Source organism: Aspergillus alliaceus (assembly GCF_009176365.1).
Source record: "Aspergillus alliaceus strain CBS 536.65 unplaced genomic scaffold BDW43scaffold_60, whole genome shotgun sequence".
NCBI classification, from domain to species: Eukaryota; Fungi; Ascomycota; class Eurotiomycetes; order Eurotiales; family Aspergillaceae; genus Aspergillus; species Aspergillus alliaceus.
In genome coordinates, this window is record NW_022474743.1 from 172,557 (window position 1) to 189,520 (window position 16,964).

The 16,964-nt window shown below is 46.9% G+C and overlaps 6 protein-coding genes across 6 annotated transcripts; 3 read left to right on the forward strand and 3 right to left on the reverse strand.

The window, feature by feature from the left end:
* Window positions 1-1,244: 1,244 nt before the first annotated feature.
* BDW43DRAFT_290069 (lysophospholipase family protein) lies at window positions 1,245-3,361 on the reverse strand. Its single transcript, XM_032043479.1, has one exon. It carries the CDS (start codon window positions 3,239-3,241, stop codon window positions 1,379-1,381), a length of 1,863 nt encoding a protein of 620 aa, XP_031895655.1. The 5' UTR covers window positions 3,242-3,361; the 3' UTR covers window positions 1,245-1,378.
* A 406-nt stretch (window positions 3,362-3,767) lies between these two features.
* BDW43DRAFT_290070 (uncharacterized protein) lies at window positions 3,768-4,027 on the forward strand (the record flags this gene model as incomplete). The annotated part of the gene is made up of 1 exon (XM_032043480.1): window positions 3,768-4,027. A coding segment is annotated over exon 1 (165 nt), but the record flags the coding sequence as incomplete, so codon positions are not given.
* A 5,111-nt stretch (window positions 4,028-9,138) lies between these two features.
* Window positions 9,139-10,381, reverse strand: BDW43DRAFT_290071 (nmrA-like family protein). The gene is made up of 2 exons (XM_032043481.1): window positions 9,956-10,381; window positions 9,139-9,894 (listed from the first exon to the last, which is right to left on the reverse strand). Exons 1-2 carry the CDS (start codon window positions 10,208-10,210, stop codon window positions 9,229-9,231), a joined length of 921 nt encoding a protein of 306 aa, XP_031895657.1. The 5' UTR covers window positions 10,211-10,381; the 3' UTR covers window positions 9,139-9,228.
* On the forward strand, window positions 10,363-11,871 carry BDW43DRAFT_290074 (uncharacterized protein). Its single transcript, XM_032043482.1, has 2 exons — window positions 10,363-11,053; window positions 11,108-11,871. The coding sequence occupies exons 1-2, from the start codon at window positions 10,702-10,704 to the stop codon at window positions 11,746-11,748; spliced, it is 993 nt and encodes a 330-aa protein (XP_031895658.1). The 5' UTR covers window positions 10,363-10,701; the 3' UTR covers window positions 11,749-11,871.
* A 610-nt stretch (window positions 11,872-12,481) lies between these two features.
* BDW43DRAFT_315589 (S-adenosyl-L-methionine-dependent methyltransferase) lies at window positions 12,482-13,932 on the forward strand (the record flags this gene model as incomplete). The annotated part of the gene is made up of 4 exons (XM_032048107.1): window positions 12,482-12,721; window positions 12,788-13,297; window positions 13,363-13,712; window positions 13,770-13,932. The coding sequence occupies 4 exons, from the start codon at window positions 12,482-12,484 to the stop codon at window positions 13,930-13,932; spliced, it is 1,263 nt and encodes a 420-aa protein (XP_031895659.1).
* A 175-nt stretch (window positions 13,933-14,107) lies between these two features.
* On the reverse strand, window positions 14,108-16,367 carry BDW43DRAFT_322794 (major facilitator superfamily domain-containing protein; the record flags this gene model as incomplete). The annotated part of the gene is made up of 4 exons (XM_032049626.1): window positions 14,108-15,587; window positions 15,636-15,946; window positions 16,011-16,086; window positions 16,179-16,367. The coding sequence occupies 4 exons, from the start codon at window positions 16,365-16,367 to the stop codon at window positions 14,499-14,501; spliced, it is 1,665 nt and encodes a 554-aa protein (XP_031895660.1). The 3' UTR covers window positions 14,108-14,498.
* Window positions 16,368-16,964: the final 597 nt, after the last annotated feature.

Below are 16,964 nucleotides of genomic sequence, written 5' to 3' on the forward strand. Positions count from 1 at the left end.
TGTGGTGGCTAAACTTGTAGGATCATTTTTGTTTTAAAAAGCTTATAAACATATTTAATTATCCTATTTCTTATACAGCTGCGCACGGGGCGTATATGACTGAACTAATACCTTACCCGCATCAATGTCCGCCAAGATGCTAGGTGTGTGTGCGGGCTCGGCAACCAGAACCCCCAACACATCGTGTGATGGAATGTCCTCATTTGGGGGAGCTCCGCACGGACATGTGGCGGGATCTCTGGCGGAGAAAGGTTCGGGGACCCTATCATTCAACCAGCTCCTTCAAGGAGCCGAAGGCAGCTCTGCCGGTAGCTTGTACATGCGAACCATGGGTCCTTGAAGCTGGGGATCTGGAATTGGCGGTGGATAGAGTAGAACTGGGAAAGCGAGTAAGTTGTAGGTTTGCTCAGATGCATAGTCAGATAGGGTATTCAGGAGAAGTGCAAATTTACTTTGTGGGCAAGAGCAAGAGAGAGAGCACTACGTTGAAGTTTGATGTATGATGGAAGATAGGGTCGAGTGTGTATATGTTCCCTGTAGAACGAGGGTGATTTGTCCAACAGTTCTTGTAAATCACTAAACACTATCCGCCTTGAGGACTTCGGTGTATAGCTTTCGTAGACCCTCCTCAACTTCGCTCGGATGCCCTTGTTGACACATTCGATCCTGTGTCTGCCAAAGAAAGACTGATGCTGTTGTTGTGTTCTGTCTCAGACAAGTGTCCTGCTATACCCAACCTACCTACCATGATTCGGGACCATAGTATAGCTTCCTTGTGTATAGGGCTCCTGGTCAAGGTCTTCAATGGTGTTCTCTTTTAGCATAAGAGAGACCTCTTCATTGTAGCTCTTGGGTGAATTGTATATGTAATGTTGAATGGAATTTGGAGCTAATCCTGGCGGACAAGAAACCACCAGACCCGTTTAGAAATATCTCGTTCAATGAGCCGCTATGCAAACGGCTCATCGTCAGACCAATTGCTTTTTTCTTGGAACATTGCAGTTTCCGGCGAGCGTCTCAAACGCACAAGTATGAGGGACGTTGGCGTCGCCTACGATTCATTGCCCGGGCTTTATATTTCGAGGGCTCTAATCTCGTTGATTTCTTCCGGATGAGAAAGCGAAATTGTCCGTGGCCGAGGGTGAGGTGAGTTGAGTCTTGGCGTACATTTAGAACATCCGGCTTACTAGCTCTACATGGAGGATATATTCATGTGTGCCTTCTGCACACTTCCTCAGGTTATGTGACCGATAATATTGCCCATTGTATTGAGACAGATATGTCAGTGGTCATGCGACCGTAATTAATAGGTTTCATGCTATATGGGAAATTCGGAGAGAAAACTCTTTGTTTTTTCAACGTAGACAAATCGCTAGGTCTAAACCACCATCGCCAACGCCAGAACTAACGAAAGGATCGGAATTATATAACTAGGCTGTTCTCTGAAAGCCAGGCTCGTCTTAATCATGACCTGCGGCTCGTAGTTCTCCGGCTCCGTACTATTAGTCGTTCCATCCCAGCAGTAAGTCTTGAAGCACTGAGTGCAGACTTGGGGCAGAGTAGTGCCAGTCCGTTCAGCGGAACGCGAAAGAATCGCACACCCCACACACGACGACCAGTTAGTATCCTCCGTACCATTGCCACGGGTGACGACATTATAACCGTTGGTAATCATGGCATCGCGGTCCTCATAGCTGTAAGATAAGTCGAAGGTGGATGTATTCGAAAGATGTGTATAAGGAGCATTTGGAAGATAGACAATTAAGGGAGCAGGCCCAGTCAGGTTCTTACTGTCGCAGCCGAAGAAGGTCGGGCGTTTGTTTAGCCCTAGGTTGACGAAGGTATTGGGATCGGGAATTGCAGGAAACGCAGTCCCGTTACCTACTCCCGTCGAGTTCAGGTTTCGTTCATAAGTGCGCACTAGGGACTTGCCGGACGGCCAACTGTGGATGTTCGCAGTAGAATCCACGGCGAAGATCACGTCGACGTGGCGCTCGGGTTGAATCAAAGGGTGTAATGGGATGTTCTGCCCGTCTTCGCCCCCGTCCACGACACTTAAATGAGTTCGTTCGGCAATGGCAGGTGTAGCACCATTATATTGGTAGAATGGGTTGGGGTAGTTGGCGATATCCTTGTTGTCTTCGCCTATAGCTTCGAGAATGCTTGCGAGGGCTGACTTCAGAATCTCGGGAATACTTGTATTGTTCAGCCGTAAGAGGCCTTGATTGAACAGAGAAGAGGAAGTGCCCATAATATAGCCAGCATTGTCAAAGCCTCGTACACAGGACCCGTCGCTCGATATGCGACCACCTTTAAAGTCGGACCCAAGGTATTCTAATGGCGCGAAGCTATGGATAGCAGGGTCAAATGTACCGAACTCCCAGGGGTTGAATTCATAGACTGTGGAATTGGAACCAATGATGAGCTCCCCGGGGTTTCGTCCGTCTGCGACCAGGATGGGCAGAGGAACCTGGCCCCGTTGGAAATTCTCCATCAAGGCGATCGATGACCAGGTGTAGTCCGGACCGCCACTGCTAGCATTGATGAACTGGTAGGAGAGCGCACGACCCCAGTAATCTGTAAGAGAAGTGTTGAAACCCGCATGTTTCTTGGTGTGCACTGTCTCCACTAATTTGGTCCAGTGATCGATAGTATTGATAGTCTGGAAGTGTTTCACATTCGGGCCCTCTAAAATGCTGTTGGTTAGGTCCCAGGTTGTCTCACTTGTCTGTAGATCGTTGATGGTGGTAAAGTTGTTTATGAAGACGGACCCTACCAACCATCCACCGCCACTGAGCGCTGAAAGATAAGTGGTGGATTGCAACAACCCTCCCAGTTGATGGGAAGCAGTCGAATTACTAGTTCGACTGTCAAAAGCTTTCAGGGCGCCAGCGCCGTTTAGCATAGCGCGGTATCCACCACCGGACACGGCAATCCCGATGTTGGGTATATTGGAAGTATTTGTAGACACTCGGTCGATGTAGGCCGATGCATCGAAATTAGTCAGATTCAAACGGCCGAGCAAATCCTTAAGGGGCGAGACAATTTCCTTCCGGCGGGACTCGAGCCAGTTCGTCTCATTCTGGGATAGCTTCGATGCGCTGCGAACTGTAGGTTTCACCGCAGGACAGGTAACATTTGCGGGAGCATATTCGTCGGGGGCGTTCGGTAAGGCGCGAATTTGAGGACTAGGGATGGCACTAGCTAAACCAGCCCCGAGAAGGAGGAGGTTTAACTTCATCTCTTAGGAATGTTTGAGCAAGAGGCCGCGGAATGTGAGATAAACGACTCAGTCCTGCATGTACTACAGTCTAAGCAACGGTTAGGTTTTTTTGTACTTTATTAATGCCTATTAGGCGCCTTTATGAGGAATCTATGTAGGCAACCAAATTAGCCCTTCTCAGTTCAGCCCTATGTTATGAAGGGTGGGAATATTCTGTAAAAATCCCAAACTAGCGGCTGCGATGGGTCTCACTATTGAACACTAGGCTACCACATACCTTTTTTTCACTATTACCCTAGAGTTCCACTTCCGTGCACGTTATTGGCCTCTTCCTAAGGGCCTAGTTTGCCTAAAATCTTCGACCTAAAATTCCTTGGGTAGCCGCCTCTGTACTAGTCGTGAGACCGGTGCCCGCGCGACCCGCCATCTCCTAACTAATGGCAACAGTTATCGTTGATGCGGCTTAAAAGAACTTCAACACCCTGAACCTGCGGGACATGACAGTCAGGTTAATATTACAACATCTACAACATTATGTCGAGTTTCGGATTCTGTGTTCAAGTGTTACCTGCAGTACATAAGAATATACGCGAGCGCATGACATGCTACTTCGGGCGAATGAACTTGATGAACTGCTAGATGTTAATTGCAGCTCGGAGAGCCGCAGGTAGTCGGGAAATAGCGTGCTACGGCGCCGCAGATGGCAGGGGCCAGGGGACTAGGTCTCCATTGAACGTTCTACTACCATGTACAGAGGTTGATCACTGGTTTCTGAAGCTATTGGGGTTCGGTAATTATTTTACCGCAGCGGGTAGCACGTGACCTCACGTGCTACTATATCAACCGCAGGTGTTGTAAGGTGCGCCTAACACTAGGCCAAAAGTATTACAACATCCGAAATTCTGCACCCGACCCCCTATTTTCAAACCTCAATATCTCAATGAATTTTGCATACTTTGATTTTGAGCTCAAAGTTAGTTCTATAGAATCTTTATTTCAGTATTTAGTGTACCAGCCCCGTGCTTGGTATACTGCCCGAACCCTGCGTAGCCAGGATAGAACTAAACGATTTATAACCTCCTGATCAAGGTCATTTCACGCAGTCTGAATACTCTACTTAAACCTCTCTGTATTGAGCTCCGCTGTTCCCTCTAGAAAAAGCTCTGGATAAAGCTTTTTTAGCTTCTGCTTAAGTAGATCCCAGAGATTTTCAATAGGGTTAAGATCAGGTGAATGGGGTGGTCATTCAATCACCAGAATTCTATGCCTTTCAAACCAAGATTGCGTCTTTTTAGATATATAAATGCACGCATTATCTTGCTGGAATCTAGTACCTGGCTTATAGATTGATATAAGACATTTTCTAAACATTTAATATAGGATTTGCTTGAATATCCCTAATTTTTGGCCATTTTGTCCCGTTCCAACACTACTAATTCTGACCGGCCACTATCCTATATAGAAGCCCAAATCATTATAGAAATATCCTTACTATGGAGCTCTAGATTGATATCCTATCTATAGATCATATTTACAAAACAGAACACTTATTAACTAGGATTATTGGAATCCTGTTAGACTGAATATTTATCTGAAAACATAATATGGTTAAAATTAATGTATTGAAGTCATGCAGCCATGCACGCGCAAATTGATAGGCTTTTTTTTAGCTATATCAACGGTTAAAGTAATCCTATTTTTAGTTTTCCATTTTTTTATATAATATTTGCGCAAAACGCGCTTTAATATAGACTTTAAGATATCTTCAGAAGTGCTAGCAATAAGTGCCGTGTAGCTTATTCTAGGCCTTCAATAAACTATTGAAAATATATATCATTTGGCTGCAGGACTGAGCTTTTCAGGCCTACCAGAGCAAGCGCCTGATACTAAAGCTTTACGTTGTTGAAAGTGTTCGCGTGTTCAGTATGTAGTAGAGCACGCAACCTTGAATTCCTGAGCAAGTTTAGGGGCATTCTCATCTGTCTCTAGCCCTTCTAGTAGAGTAGAACATCGCTCAGTAGGAATCTTAGATCTAGGCCTTCTATTTCCACTAATTTTAGTTCCAAAAGACCTCATTTTGGCTGAGTGGTAGGCGTTTGAAATTGCTGATGTATTTGACGCGGTACGCGTTGCGGGTAGGTGTTGCAATACTTTTGACCCACTATTGAGTGTCTCCTAACAACGGTTACCCTATGTTTCAACATCTCAAGTCCCCTCATAACCTTATATAAATTCGTCAAAAAAACATTTCCGCAAACAAGCTAACACTTCCCATTATGAAGACCTGCTTTCCCCGAAGGCTTGGCGCCAGAGGCCCCCTTACAGCAGGCTTGCCATGTCACCACAATCAGCCTTGTGACCATCCTTCACAAGCCCAATATGCTCTGTCGCTTGAAACACTCGCTGGGACCAGCCTGTAGCAATATAATTGGCCGTTTGATTCTGCTCATCTTTGGTGAGAGCCGATCCTTGTCGTGTAGTAAAGGATATTTTAAATCGCCCGTGGCTAAATCCGACGCGCTTGCTCAATCTCGAAGGGTCAGCAGCGAGGGTTTCATTAAATATAATAGTGATGACATACCTAAACTGCGGATGACTATAGGGAAAATTCTATAAGATTAAGCTGCTAGATAGGTATATGCTTTTCCTTGGTCATAAGTAGATATCCCCTTACCGTTTTACAGATTCCGACAGATAATTGAGATTTGAATATATATGCTAACTATACATGTTGCGGTGTCGAATAGCAATTTATGGGCGTTGATTATCTGGTTAAGGTACACTAGCTTACCATTAGGGACATACTTAATAACTTCGGATGAGGAGACGCGATAGAGAATCAATTGATATAACCTATATAGTGGCCTAACAGGCGTGATTATATATACATATCAACCCCTTGAATTATGCTCGCCTTATCTTTTTATACTTACAGCATGGCTCATAGAGCACACGGACAGAGAGACTTTTAGCCTGAATACGTTGAGTTATGTATATATTATAATACACAGCAACAAGAGCAAACTTAGAAACATTGGTTTTTTGGTGGATAGTGAATCCTCCTTTAGCAACGCAACTTCAGTTAATGAATGTCTTTCCATTTGTATGGTATACACCTACCAACCTAGAGAATTAACTATCATCGAAGAGCCTTAACCGTATTGCTTGCAGCCGTAGGACTGCCTGACAACAGTATAGGAGACAAATAATGACCGTCTGTCAGTCCTTACGAGCGGCTTAGATCTCTTCAAACGGAACTACCTGCGCAATTGCTCTACATTACTGAAAGTATAGACTAAACAAGTCATAGCTAGCGCGGAGAATCACCGTGGAAACTTAACGACAATATGAGCGTGTGTGATGATATGAATGCAGAAATTGGTCTAGTTGGGCAAATGTCGAAATCAATGATGAGAGTGGAAAGAAAGATTAAATAAAAAGTCCGGGCTGATCCTTTCAAGCTAGTGATATCTCACGATAGATACCGGCCCTAAGCCACCAGGATCAGATTAGATGGTCAGATAAAATTTAGGCCTACTTGGGCACTGATAGTGGACCGCCGAGGATTGTAGGGCAGGCCGGTGGTTGTTTTCTCGCCTACTTGGGTTCCCTAGCTACTCTCGCTATCATCTAGTGCTCTGACGAAAATTATACCCGCTTTCACTAAGTCGCTAACTTAGTCCCCAACTACTATATAAGTCTTTTAGTAAGATTTGTAGAAGGATTCACCCAATGGCTATTACAGTCCTAGTAAAAAAGCCCAAAAATTAGTTTCACTTGGGCGTGACAACCTTTCAGTCTTGAGGGGAGATATTAACCTGCAATTAGAGCGAATAGTGGGTTAGAAAGTGTTACAAATTCTCCTTTAGCCTTGGGGCCCAATTAGTTTAACCATGCAGGCATTGGTCTTAGCCAATGATGGCTGGGACTTCTACATGAACCATTCACTCCTTACCAAGGGTCGATTACCGTTATAGGCTACAATGTCCTATTGTACTGGATTGTCCTGCGTAAATCTTGTTCTAGTGGTATTGCTGGTATGATATATTAAATCACACTTACTATGCTTAGCTTGCATTTGTTCACCAACGGCTATTGCACAGAGCATTTGACAGCCCGAAAGCCTATAGTAAGACGGAAATGATGTATAAGGAGACATCATGAATATGGTATGTGTTTAGAGTTCGAATCACTGGGTACCTGGCATGATGTTTACCCTATGCCCGCACATAGATCGCGTAACTATATATATTAATTAGCCATGTGCGTATTCGCGTAGAGGAGATTTTGGAGAGCAGTCCCGACTCTTTCGGGAGTGGACAATTGGACTAAATAGGGCCAGAACTGCCGAAGTGCTGCTGAGGTTAGCTTTTCTTGAATATTTGATATCTAAGATATTGATCTACCTTTATCGACAAGTAGGACACACCGTGATGTATCACGTAGAGCACGGGCTTATCCAAAAGTGAATCGATAATAATGTAGAGATATTTAAGTCTGTTCTTTGTCCTATCCTACAATACCTAGTAAGATTGATGGCAGGATTGAAAATAGCAACCACTTGTTAGATCACAAACTGCTTATAGTAGCAAAAGGCATGCAACCTGTTGATAAATCATTAGCATGCCGTACCACTGGCCTAAAAGAACTGACTGGAAAGGATTCCGGTACCTCTAACAGTGCCACGCATTGAGAACGTTTATTATCGGGCTGGTCTGTACAAAAGCAGTTAGTTCCCTGCTTGGCCAGCACTATAATTATTGTGGATAATCCAAGTTAATTCGTTCGAGACCTAAGCCAGGATAGTACTATGAAGGTAATGAGAATAAATCTCTAGATAATTCAATTGAATCTGGGTGATAGCAATGACGAACCATAGAAAGTGTCTCAAAAGTCCCAAGGATCGAGCGTGCGGGTGAGGTGCCATGAAAACACCAATACATGGTTTTCCCTCTACTATTATCGTCTGCGTCGAGGTATTCCCTCCTCTATTTGCGCTGCTTGCTCCATTGGAGCTTGTATCGGTACCAGGGCAGTATACACATCGTGGAGAGTAGGTTTGAGCAATATAGCCTTGGAGGATAAGGTTGTTACCCGGCAGAGTCTGCATAGAGGAGTGTCCCGCCCATTTTATCATTACAATGTAGCTCATATCTCAGTAATAAAACCTCTCTCTAGATGGACCTTGCTAGATATTATCGCTGCAGGAAGCAAGGTCACACCCACCCCAACCCGACTCGATAACCACTCTAGATATCCCTGACAGTATCGTATGGTCGAATGATCATGCTGAGGCCAATAATTATTGCTCATTTTTCTATTAGATCAGAAAATCAGACCTCGTCATTTCACCATTGCACCCCTTAGATTTCAGCGATAGATTACTAGGTAATATGGAATCCTGTATTCTCAACACTTTACCACATCTGGTCACTGGGATATATCTAAGTATCATAAAGGGCCGATTTATATGGAATACAGATATGCGAGACTCGATTACCCAATACGTCATAGGGGCCCTTGGGGATACCGTTTGAGCTACAAGCGCCAGCAGTATTGCTAGAAAGCTATGGTTCTATCAGGACCTCAAGCAGGGTCTCAAGCAGGAGCACGCGCAGCAACTGAAACAGGCAGTAGCGTACTGAGAGAAACCGGGGATAATCAAGCCTAAGCCTAGAGTCTAGAGGAGAACTATATGAACAATTCAAATTGCTAGGAGCTACTCTAAGATACTAGGAGCAGCTAAAATGTTAGCTAGAACGAGAGACATTACAGGGCTATACGAATTAACTAATAGTCCACCTAATCAATAGCTTGATCAATTTTGCAATAAATATTTAGATTTACTATTAAAATATTAGAACAATGGAAAAATTGTGGCGGTCATAGAAAGCTAGGTTAGTTTTATGATTCAGGCGGGAAAGGCGGAATATAGGGAGCTTTTGACGTAGACCTGTACTCTGACACCGTCCGCTCGCCTCGTAAATGTTTCCCAGGCTGGTGAGTTAGGAGTGCTTCTTAACCATTTTCGTATCCTTCTCCAACCAGTTTTCGAAATCCTTCAACTCCGGATGGGTCTTCTTCAACGTTGGAATATCGGCCTTGTACCCGTGGTTGTAAAACCAACGGTACATATTGCCGACATCCTTAACGCTCCACATGAGGAGATGAGCAAGGAAGCTATAGGTCATCGGGATATTCTCCCCGGTACGAGCCTTGTATGTGCGTGCCATTTCCTCAAACGTAATCTCGTCACCTGCCAAGGAGATGCATCGATTTTTATATTCTTTGGGATGCATAAACGCCTGTGCACCAAAGAAGCCAATGTCACTGACCGCAACTAGTTGCAAGGGTCGATCTTTGAGAGCAACCTTCCAACAGGTATTCACAAGCTTCCCCGCGAAGCCAGGGGTAAAGTTATCGAAAAAGCAGGTAGGGCGTAGAATCACGTAGTCCATGCTGGATGCCTTTGTCTTGCCCAAGAGGTACTTCTCAATGTTGTGCTTTGTAGTAAAATGGGGCACATCGGTCGGATTGCTGAGAGAGTCGTCACCACCCCTGTCCACAGAGGTGTAAACGAAGTGCTTGACGTTATTTTGTAGAGCCGCATCGATAAAAGACTTAGACTGACGCTCTTCAACATCGTGCTTGGATGTTGTTGGGGACATGACCTTTTACGCGAGAAGTAAGTCAGTCGACAGGCTCGTCAGTGGTGTCAATGCCAGGACTTACGGGCACATAGAATACACCCCAGATACCTTGGGGAGCAACCGCAGTGGCATTCCGAAAGATCATCGAGGCATCGCTTACGTTGCCCTCCACGAGCTTGACAGCAGGATATTTTTCCTGAAGCCACTGGGCCCTGGGAGAGCTCCTCTTGCGGGTAAGAGCGAGGACCTCAAGGCCAGCGTTTGCTTTGAACAAGGCCTCAACCACACCGCCGCCCTGATTTCCGGTCGCGCCTGTAACCAGCACTGCTCGAGACATAGTCGTGATGGTCTTCTAAGTCATCAACATGAAACCTGGCGAAGAACGCAATTTGCGAAGTTGTCAGTCGCAAGTGGCTGTAGGTGTGAATAAAAGGGAAAAAGGTTGGCAGGTGCGGTGAAACAGGGAGACCTGTTCGATTTAGAGCTCAAGGCGTGCCGCAGCTGCATTTGTATGACACGTATTGGAAGGGATGCCGGGGGTACCTTGTGGGGGTTTTGGGTCGTCCTACGATTGGTTTCTTCTACTGCCTGGATGGAAATGTGATGCCTCATTTCGGTCAAGGTAGAGGAGCGCCCCGAAATGTAGTTAGTCAGCTCGGGGTCCATCGGCGAGCCCAGTTCTAGGGCTGGTTTAGCTCAAGTCGACCGATATTCAGTCCCGCCATTTATCTATCAACGAGGAGTGTGTGATCCCTGTGCACTGGGGTTTTGCGCCTTCTCGCTCCAGAAACATCTCGACACTCTTACCAAACATTTCCTCACGCGATCATGGCCAACCTCCGTCTTGTCCGCCAGGCTAATACCGCCGTTCGGGAGCAACGGCCTAACCTCGTGGCAGTGTTTGTTGGAGGAACTAGTGGAATCGGAGAAGCAACTGCAAAAGAGTTGGTCAAGACAGCACGGTCTCCTACAATCTACATCATAGGTCGTAATCAGGAGGCCGGCTCCAGTATTCTGGCTGATTGCAGGGCTCTGAACCCCCATGGTTCATATGAATTCATCATGTCAGACGTGTCCCTTCTCCGTGAAGTCGATGCAGCTTGTCGAGAAATCCAGCGAAAGGAACCTGTCGTGGATTTGCTCTTCATGACTCCAGGCCACCTCGCGACCGGAAAAAGTGGTATGGACGAGAAATCACCTCCCCTCCCCTATCCCGAACTAACCAAAGGCATAGATACGCCCGAAGGACTGGACAATAACCATGTACTCCGATACTATGCCCGCATGCGGTTTATTTATAATCTTTTACCTCAACTACAAGCTGCTGAGCTTCCTGCCCGTGTGCTCACTGTCCTTGCTGCTGGGAAGGAAGGTCAAATCGATGAAGATAATTTTGATCTTCAATCAAACTGGTCCTTTACTACTGCTGCTAGCTACGCAGCAACGATGAATTCTTTGGCAATGGAGTACCTGGCTTTGCGGTATACGTCCATTAGTTTTATCCATGTGTTCCCGGGGCTGGTGCGGACATCGCTGATGAAGTCGAGCTTTGGTAGTCTGGTTGGTTTCGCGATTGGCCTTGTTACCAGACCACTGTCAGTGTCGGCACAGGAAAGCGGAGAGCGCAACGTCTTTCTTGCCACATCAATGGCATATCCGCCGATGGCGTATGCGGGAGATGCTAGGAAAGACGGACTTGATGTTGCCATCGCGTCTACGGGGCGGGCTGGTGGGGGCTCCTATCTAGTTAATTTCGATGGGACCGATGCGACAAATCAGACCCTAATGGCAGATTATCGCCAGAGGGACTATCCTAAGAAGCTATGGGAACATACCCTACACGTTTTTCAAAGGGTTATTGGATCAGAATCTTAGGCTGCTTGTTTTATGACCTAAACTGCGATGGCCGCGGTGGATCTGGAAGCTCTGATGTTGATACTTCATGATTAGTAATGAAATTGGAAAATCATAACTATAAGGAGATGCACTTTTCGTAACTTAATGAACTCAAATGTTTGTCCCAAGCCCCCCCAAAATCCGGCAATTTCGATGAATCACATCTGCAACGCACCACATGTACTTTCCCGGACATGAATATCCAGCGTCAAAGCGTACACTAGCATCGGGAACCGCCGTCCCCGAAGGCCCACCTCTACGAACAAGTGGATCGCCGGGCGACATTCCCCACCCCGGCGCTTGGCTGTTCTCTCGGTCTCTGAAAGGGGCCGAGAGTGGGTCTTGATTTCTAATGCTTGATGTTAAGCCCGGGAATGGTAGTCTCCCACTTGCAGTCCGATTTGGCGAACTGACGGTTCCCTTCGCTTTGGCAAGGAGTTCTCTGCCACAGCGGCAGTGGAAATCGGGTCTATGCACACTGCTCCAGTTATGGTGCGTTGACTGTGACGTGAATTACTCCGTTGACGGAGAAAAGAACTGGAAATGAACAAAAGAGGGAACAGAAGTAGACCAGGGGATAAGACGTGCGTGGAGAGCAGTGCTAGCTAGGAGACGTTTATATGAGTCCATAGTATCCTTCGCTGCGGATCCTTTCTTGTATACCGTCTACACTCTTGTTGTTCTGAGTTCGTACAAAATATAATTTCACAAAATGGGACAATTCACCGATCTTGCCAAAATTGTGGAGAAGGAGACCCAGCATATTTCCAGCTATTGCAAAGTAGAGAATATCCCTGAGCCCTCCTTCGACGCGAGGGTCTCCTCAGACGGTCAAGCCTCTGTTGAAAATGAGGAATTGACGGCTGCGCGGCGAAACCTCTTCCAGGCTGCCACTGATCTTGCGATCTTGGCTCTCGGACCGGCCGAACACCTGCGTTGGCAGTCATGGAATGTATGTATACACCCAGTAGATGGGGCCTCCACAGTGGTACACATTTGAAATAACCGGAAAATGCAGCAATTCAATGATAATATCAGCCTTCAGGCGATTATCCGGTTCCATATCGCTGAATCGGTTCCTCAGGAGGGGATTACCTTCCTTAAGCTCTCAGAGGCAACTGGCGTAGATCTACGCCTTCTCAGCCGCATTCTTCGCCATGCTATGACGTCGCATATATTCTACGAGCCCGAGCCAGGGGTTGTCGCGCATACTGCCTCCTCCATGGCTCTGTCTAACAACCAGCAAGTTCGCAATTGGTTGGATATGACCCTAGAGGAATGGGGGCCGGCTGCTCTTCGCACCGTGGACGCTTTCCAGAAGTATCCCCGTAGCGAGGAACAGAACGAATCTGGATTCGGCTTGGCATTTAATGGTCAGACGATCTTTGAGTTCCTAGCCAAGCAACCTGAGCGCTCGAAGGTTTTCGGAGGTGCAATGGCAAATTTCTCGGCAGGAGAGAGCCACAAGATCGAGCATTTCGTCCATGGATATGACTGGAAGGCACTGGGCAACGGGACGGTGGTCGACGTAAGATTGGAGATGATGCTTCAGTTGTAGGAATAAAGACGTACTAATCATCATGGCTTCTATAGATTGGAGGGTCCCATGGCCACATCAGCACTGCCATCGCGGCCAAGGCTCCCGATCTCAAGTTTGTCGTTCAGGACCTCAGTGGAACGGCGGCTGATGGCGCTAAGATGCTCGACCCGGCCTTCAAGAACCGTGTTACGTTCATGGCCCACGACATGAATGACGTACAGCCTGTCCTGGGTGCACAAGCGTATATATTCCGCTCTGTACTACTGAACTGGCCCAGGAAGTACTGTGTCAAGTTCTTGAAGAACTTGGTTCCTGCCATGACTCCTGGCGCACGAGTAATTATTAATGAAGGATTACTGCCGGAGCAGGAGAAGCTGTCGGCATGGGATGACAGGATTCTTCGGTATGTTGCTTCTCCCCTTTCAACATGGAGCGATTGGTTACTGACAAGTAGTTACAGGAGCTTGGACCTGTGCATGATGGGTATGTTCAACAGCAACGAACGAACAGTAGAAGAATGGAAGGAAATCATTGCGGAGGCAGACTCACGTTTCAGGCTGCTCAATGTCAACCGTCCGAACCCCGCAAGTTTGCTTTGGATTCTGGAGATCATATGGGAGTAGGCACTCGGGATCATACCTCATAGGAAGTTGTATATTTCTTCCGTCATGGAAGCTTGGATGAAACGCGTATTGCATAGCCTCAAATCGTTCCTAATATTTGGTATTTTCCTATCATGTCTAATTTATTCACCGCAGTAGAAAGTCACTAGGCATATGCTGTACGAAGGTGTTCTGGCTGCAATACCAGTTGCATAATTACTCATGGCCCTACTTGTTTTCATCATAGGTTTACATGGAGATGCAATTTCTCAGGTGTTTTGAATGACTTCGAATTTGTAGATGGCCTAGAGATCGGAATGACGTGCAAGTCGCTTACAAGCGCAGCTTCTTTACCGATTATATCAATGTTCTCAAGTAGGGTTGAGAATTGTATTAAAGAAAATCCAGTAAACAGAAAGTTACCCAGAGGGTATTAAAAATGATTGGCATGCCTAAAGGATGAGGAAATGGCTCACGATATCTTTTCCGGTGGATATGTATAAAGATAGTCAGCCCAAATCAACATTCTACGACAGGTCGCCCTCTGCCTCCTTGGGTACAGCAGAGGCAAGGGGAAATCTATTTATTTATTTCTCGCCCTTGGCATCCTCCTCGTCAGACTTTCTGTCTACCTGCAACCCTTGTGCCGAACTCAAAACCTGATCTAGCTCATAGTTCTCCGTCAAAAAGCTCGTTATGAGCGCAACCCCACAAATCCCACAACAGAGGGCATATACAATGCGTAAACTATCCGTATACGCATCTTTCAGATTCGTCTTGTCGCTCCCTTCCTCCATACCTGCAATTGCTATGACAAGACCGGCTGCATCCTGACTATACGCGTCAGCCATTGGGGCCAGACTCGGGTATGTCAAGAGATTCTTTCTCATTCGGTTCTGAAAGATCACTCCCCCCACAGCAACGCCGACACACTGACCCAGTGCACGGAAGAAGCTAAACATAGCTACTGCCATTGCCAGGTTCTTGCTGGGCGTTGCAGCCTGCACGGCAAATGTTAGGGCTGGGAATAGCACACCCAATCCCAGACCGCTGACTAGATTGATGAACAGCCATTGGGGGATGCTGCTATCCGCTTTGATGTAGCACATAAGGCCGACTCCGAGGGTTGACAGAGCCCACCCCGACCAAATTGCCCACCGGTAGGCACCTGTTTTAGTGATCAGGAACCCGACGATAATCGCACTGGGAGCCACGGTAAAGGTCTGAGGGAAGAGGGCTACACCGGCGATAATAGGAGTGTACTGCTTTACCGCCTCGAAATATAATGGAAGGTAGTACAAGATACACCACAGAACGAGACCTTGCACAATACTTCCAATGTATGTCACCGTTGCAGTCCTATTATTGAATATGGTAGGTGGAATCATAGCCTGTTTTGCGAGATAGTATTCGTAAAACGCAAATGCTACCAGGCCACAAGGGCCGATGATAATGGGCACGAGGGTGTGCCATGAATCCCACGCGTATGAAACCCCTCCCCATGTCAAGGGGATGAGGAAAGAGGTCATGCTTCCGATGAACAAAACTGCGCCAAGCCAGTCGATGGAGCGGAGCTTCTCCGTCACTGCGCCGGGGAGCGGGCTCAGCCTCAGGAACAGCGCTACAAATATCACTCCCACCCCAATAAATGGAAAGTTAATGTAGAAAACCCATCTCTAAATGCTGTGAGTATATATCCTGGTGAGTCGTGTCCAGTAGCTTACCCAGGTGACATTCTCCGCGAATCCACCTCCGAGGATAGGGCCAGTCACGGATCCAATACTCCACATTGCACTGAGGATTCCGAGGTACTGACCTCGTTGTCTCAGGGGAACTATGTCGGTCACGATGACTTCGGTGAGCGAGATGATCCCACCGCCACCTACACCCTGGATGGACCGTCCGACGAGCATGTATGTGAAGTTCTTGGCGATAGCGGATAGTAAAGCCCCGACGAAGAACAGTAGAATGGAGCCAAGGATGACCGGGCGGCGGCCGAAAACATTTGAGAGATTGGCAAAGCAGGGCCCGAAAACTAGGGTGCATCAGTTAGGGCATTAGTTATGTAAAGTGATGGTGTATTAAAATGTCAGACATGCCTGTAGATGTCAAAAGGAATGACGTTCCAGTCCAGAAGGTTTCGATGGCCGTTCCATGAAGTTCTCCCGACATGATCTATTGTTGCTGTCAGCGATTGGAAATATTTTATGCCACCTTATCACACTTGTTTTCATGATTCATTGCCCTGTGTTTAAATGGTTCCATACCGGAAGCGCAACAGATACCGATGTTCCATCAAGAGCAGCCATCAGAGAAAGCACTGCCAACGCCAAAAAGACCAGAAGCCCTCGCGTCCCGAGCTCGAAGTCGTCAGCATTAGTATCCTTGGGCTTCGTAGTGCCTGGTCGATCGCCATCACTCAACGTACGCGACGCCAATGGTGGTACGCCTGCCATTTTTGCGGAAACAAATATAGTAGTTCGTATTCGAAACAGGCATCCGGGGGAAGGAGAAGGTTTAAATGCAACTCTTGATAGAATGGGATTTGAAAGCCACCCGCACAAGCAGAGGTTACTTATGGCAATACTGCCTATGCTATAACTTGTCAAACAGTGATCTACAGAGGCCCGTATGCAATACTTCTCGACACTTTCAGCTACGCTCTGCTGGTGGTGGTTCTGACTACCAAAGATTTGCTTCTCTGCCCTTGTCTCTGACTCCACATCTTTCCTGACTTGAAAATCAAACTCCGCACCGCAATACAGACTCTTAGGACTACCTTGCGTCTTAGGTACCCGCGTAGGTCTTACTACCACATCGGACGAACAAAAAGAACGCATGACAGGTCACTTCCTGCACTAGCATGAAGATCGGGCGCGCGCGGACGGCTATTGGTCGTGTTGGCAATAGTGCGCTGATAGTATGCACCTTGGGTTCCGCTCGATATCACTGGCTGGGCGTGATCTGTACACACGGCCGACCATCTCGGCCTTCGGTAATCATGATTATAAATCTGGTTCGCAAACAGACCGCTACTAATCCCGTCCTGGGTC

What these genes read in the sequence shown, in the direction of transcription:
- BDW43DRAFT_290069 (XM_032043479.1), bottom strand. Translation starts at nt 3,241, where the DNA reads ATGAAGTTAAACCTCCTCCTTCTCGGGGCTGGTTTAGCTAGTGCCATC.
- BDW43DRAFT_290074 (XM_032043482.1), top strand. Translation starts at nt 10,702, where the DNA reads ATGGCCAACCTCCGTCTTGTCCGCCAGGCTAATACCGCCGTTCGGGAG. An exon ending in CCTCGCGACCGGAAAAAGTG is followed by an intron (nt 11,054 to 11,107) that starts GTATGGACGAGA and finishes CCAAAGGCATAG; the next exon opens with ATACGCCCGAAGGACTGGAC.
- BDW43DRAFT_290071 (XM_032043481.1), bottom strand. Translation starts at nt 10,210, where the DNA reads ATGTCTCGAGCAGTGCTGGTTACAGGCGCGACCGGAAATCAGGGCGGC. An exon ending in GGGGTGTATTCTATGTGCCC is followed by an intron (nt 9,895 to 9,955) that starts GTAAGTCCTGGC and finishes CTCGCGTAAAAG; the next exon opens with GTCATGTCCCCAACAACATC.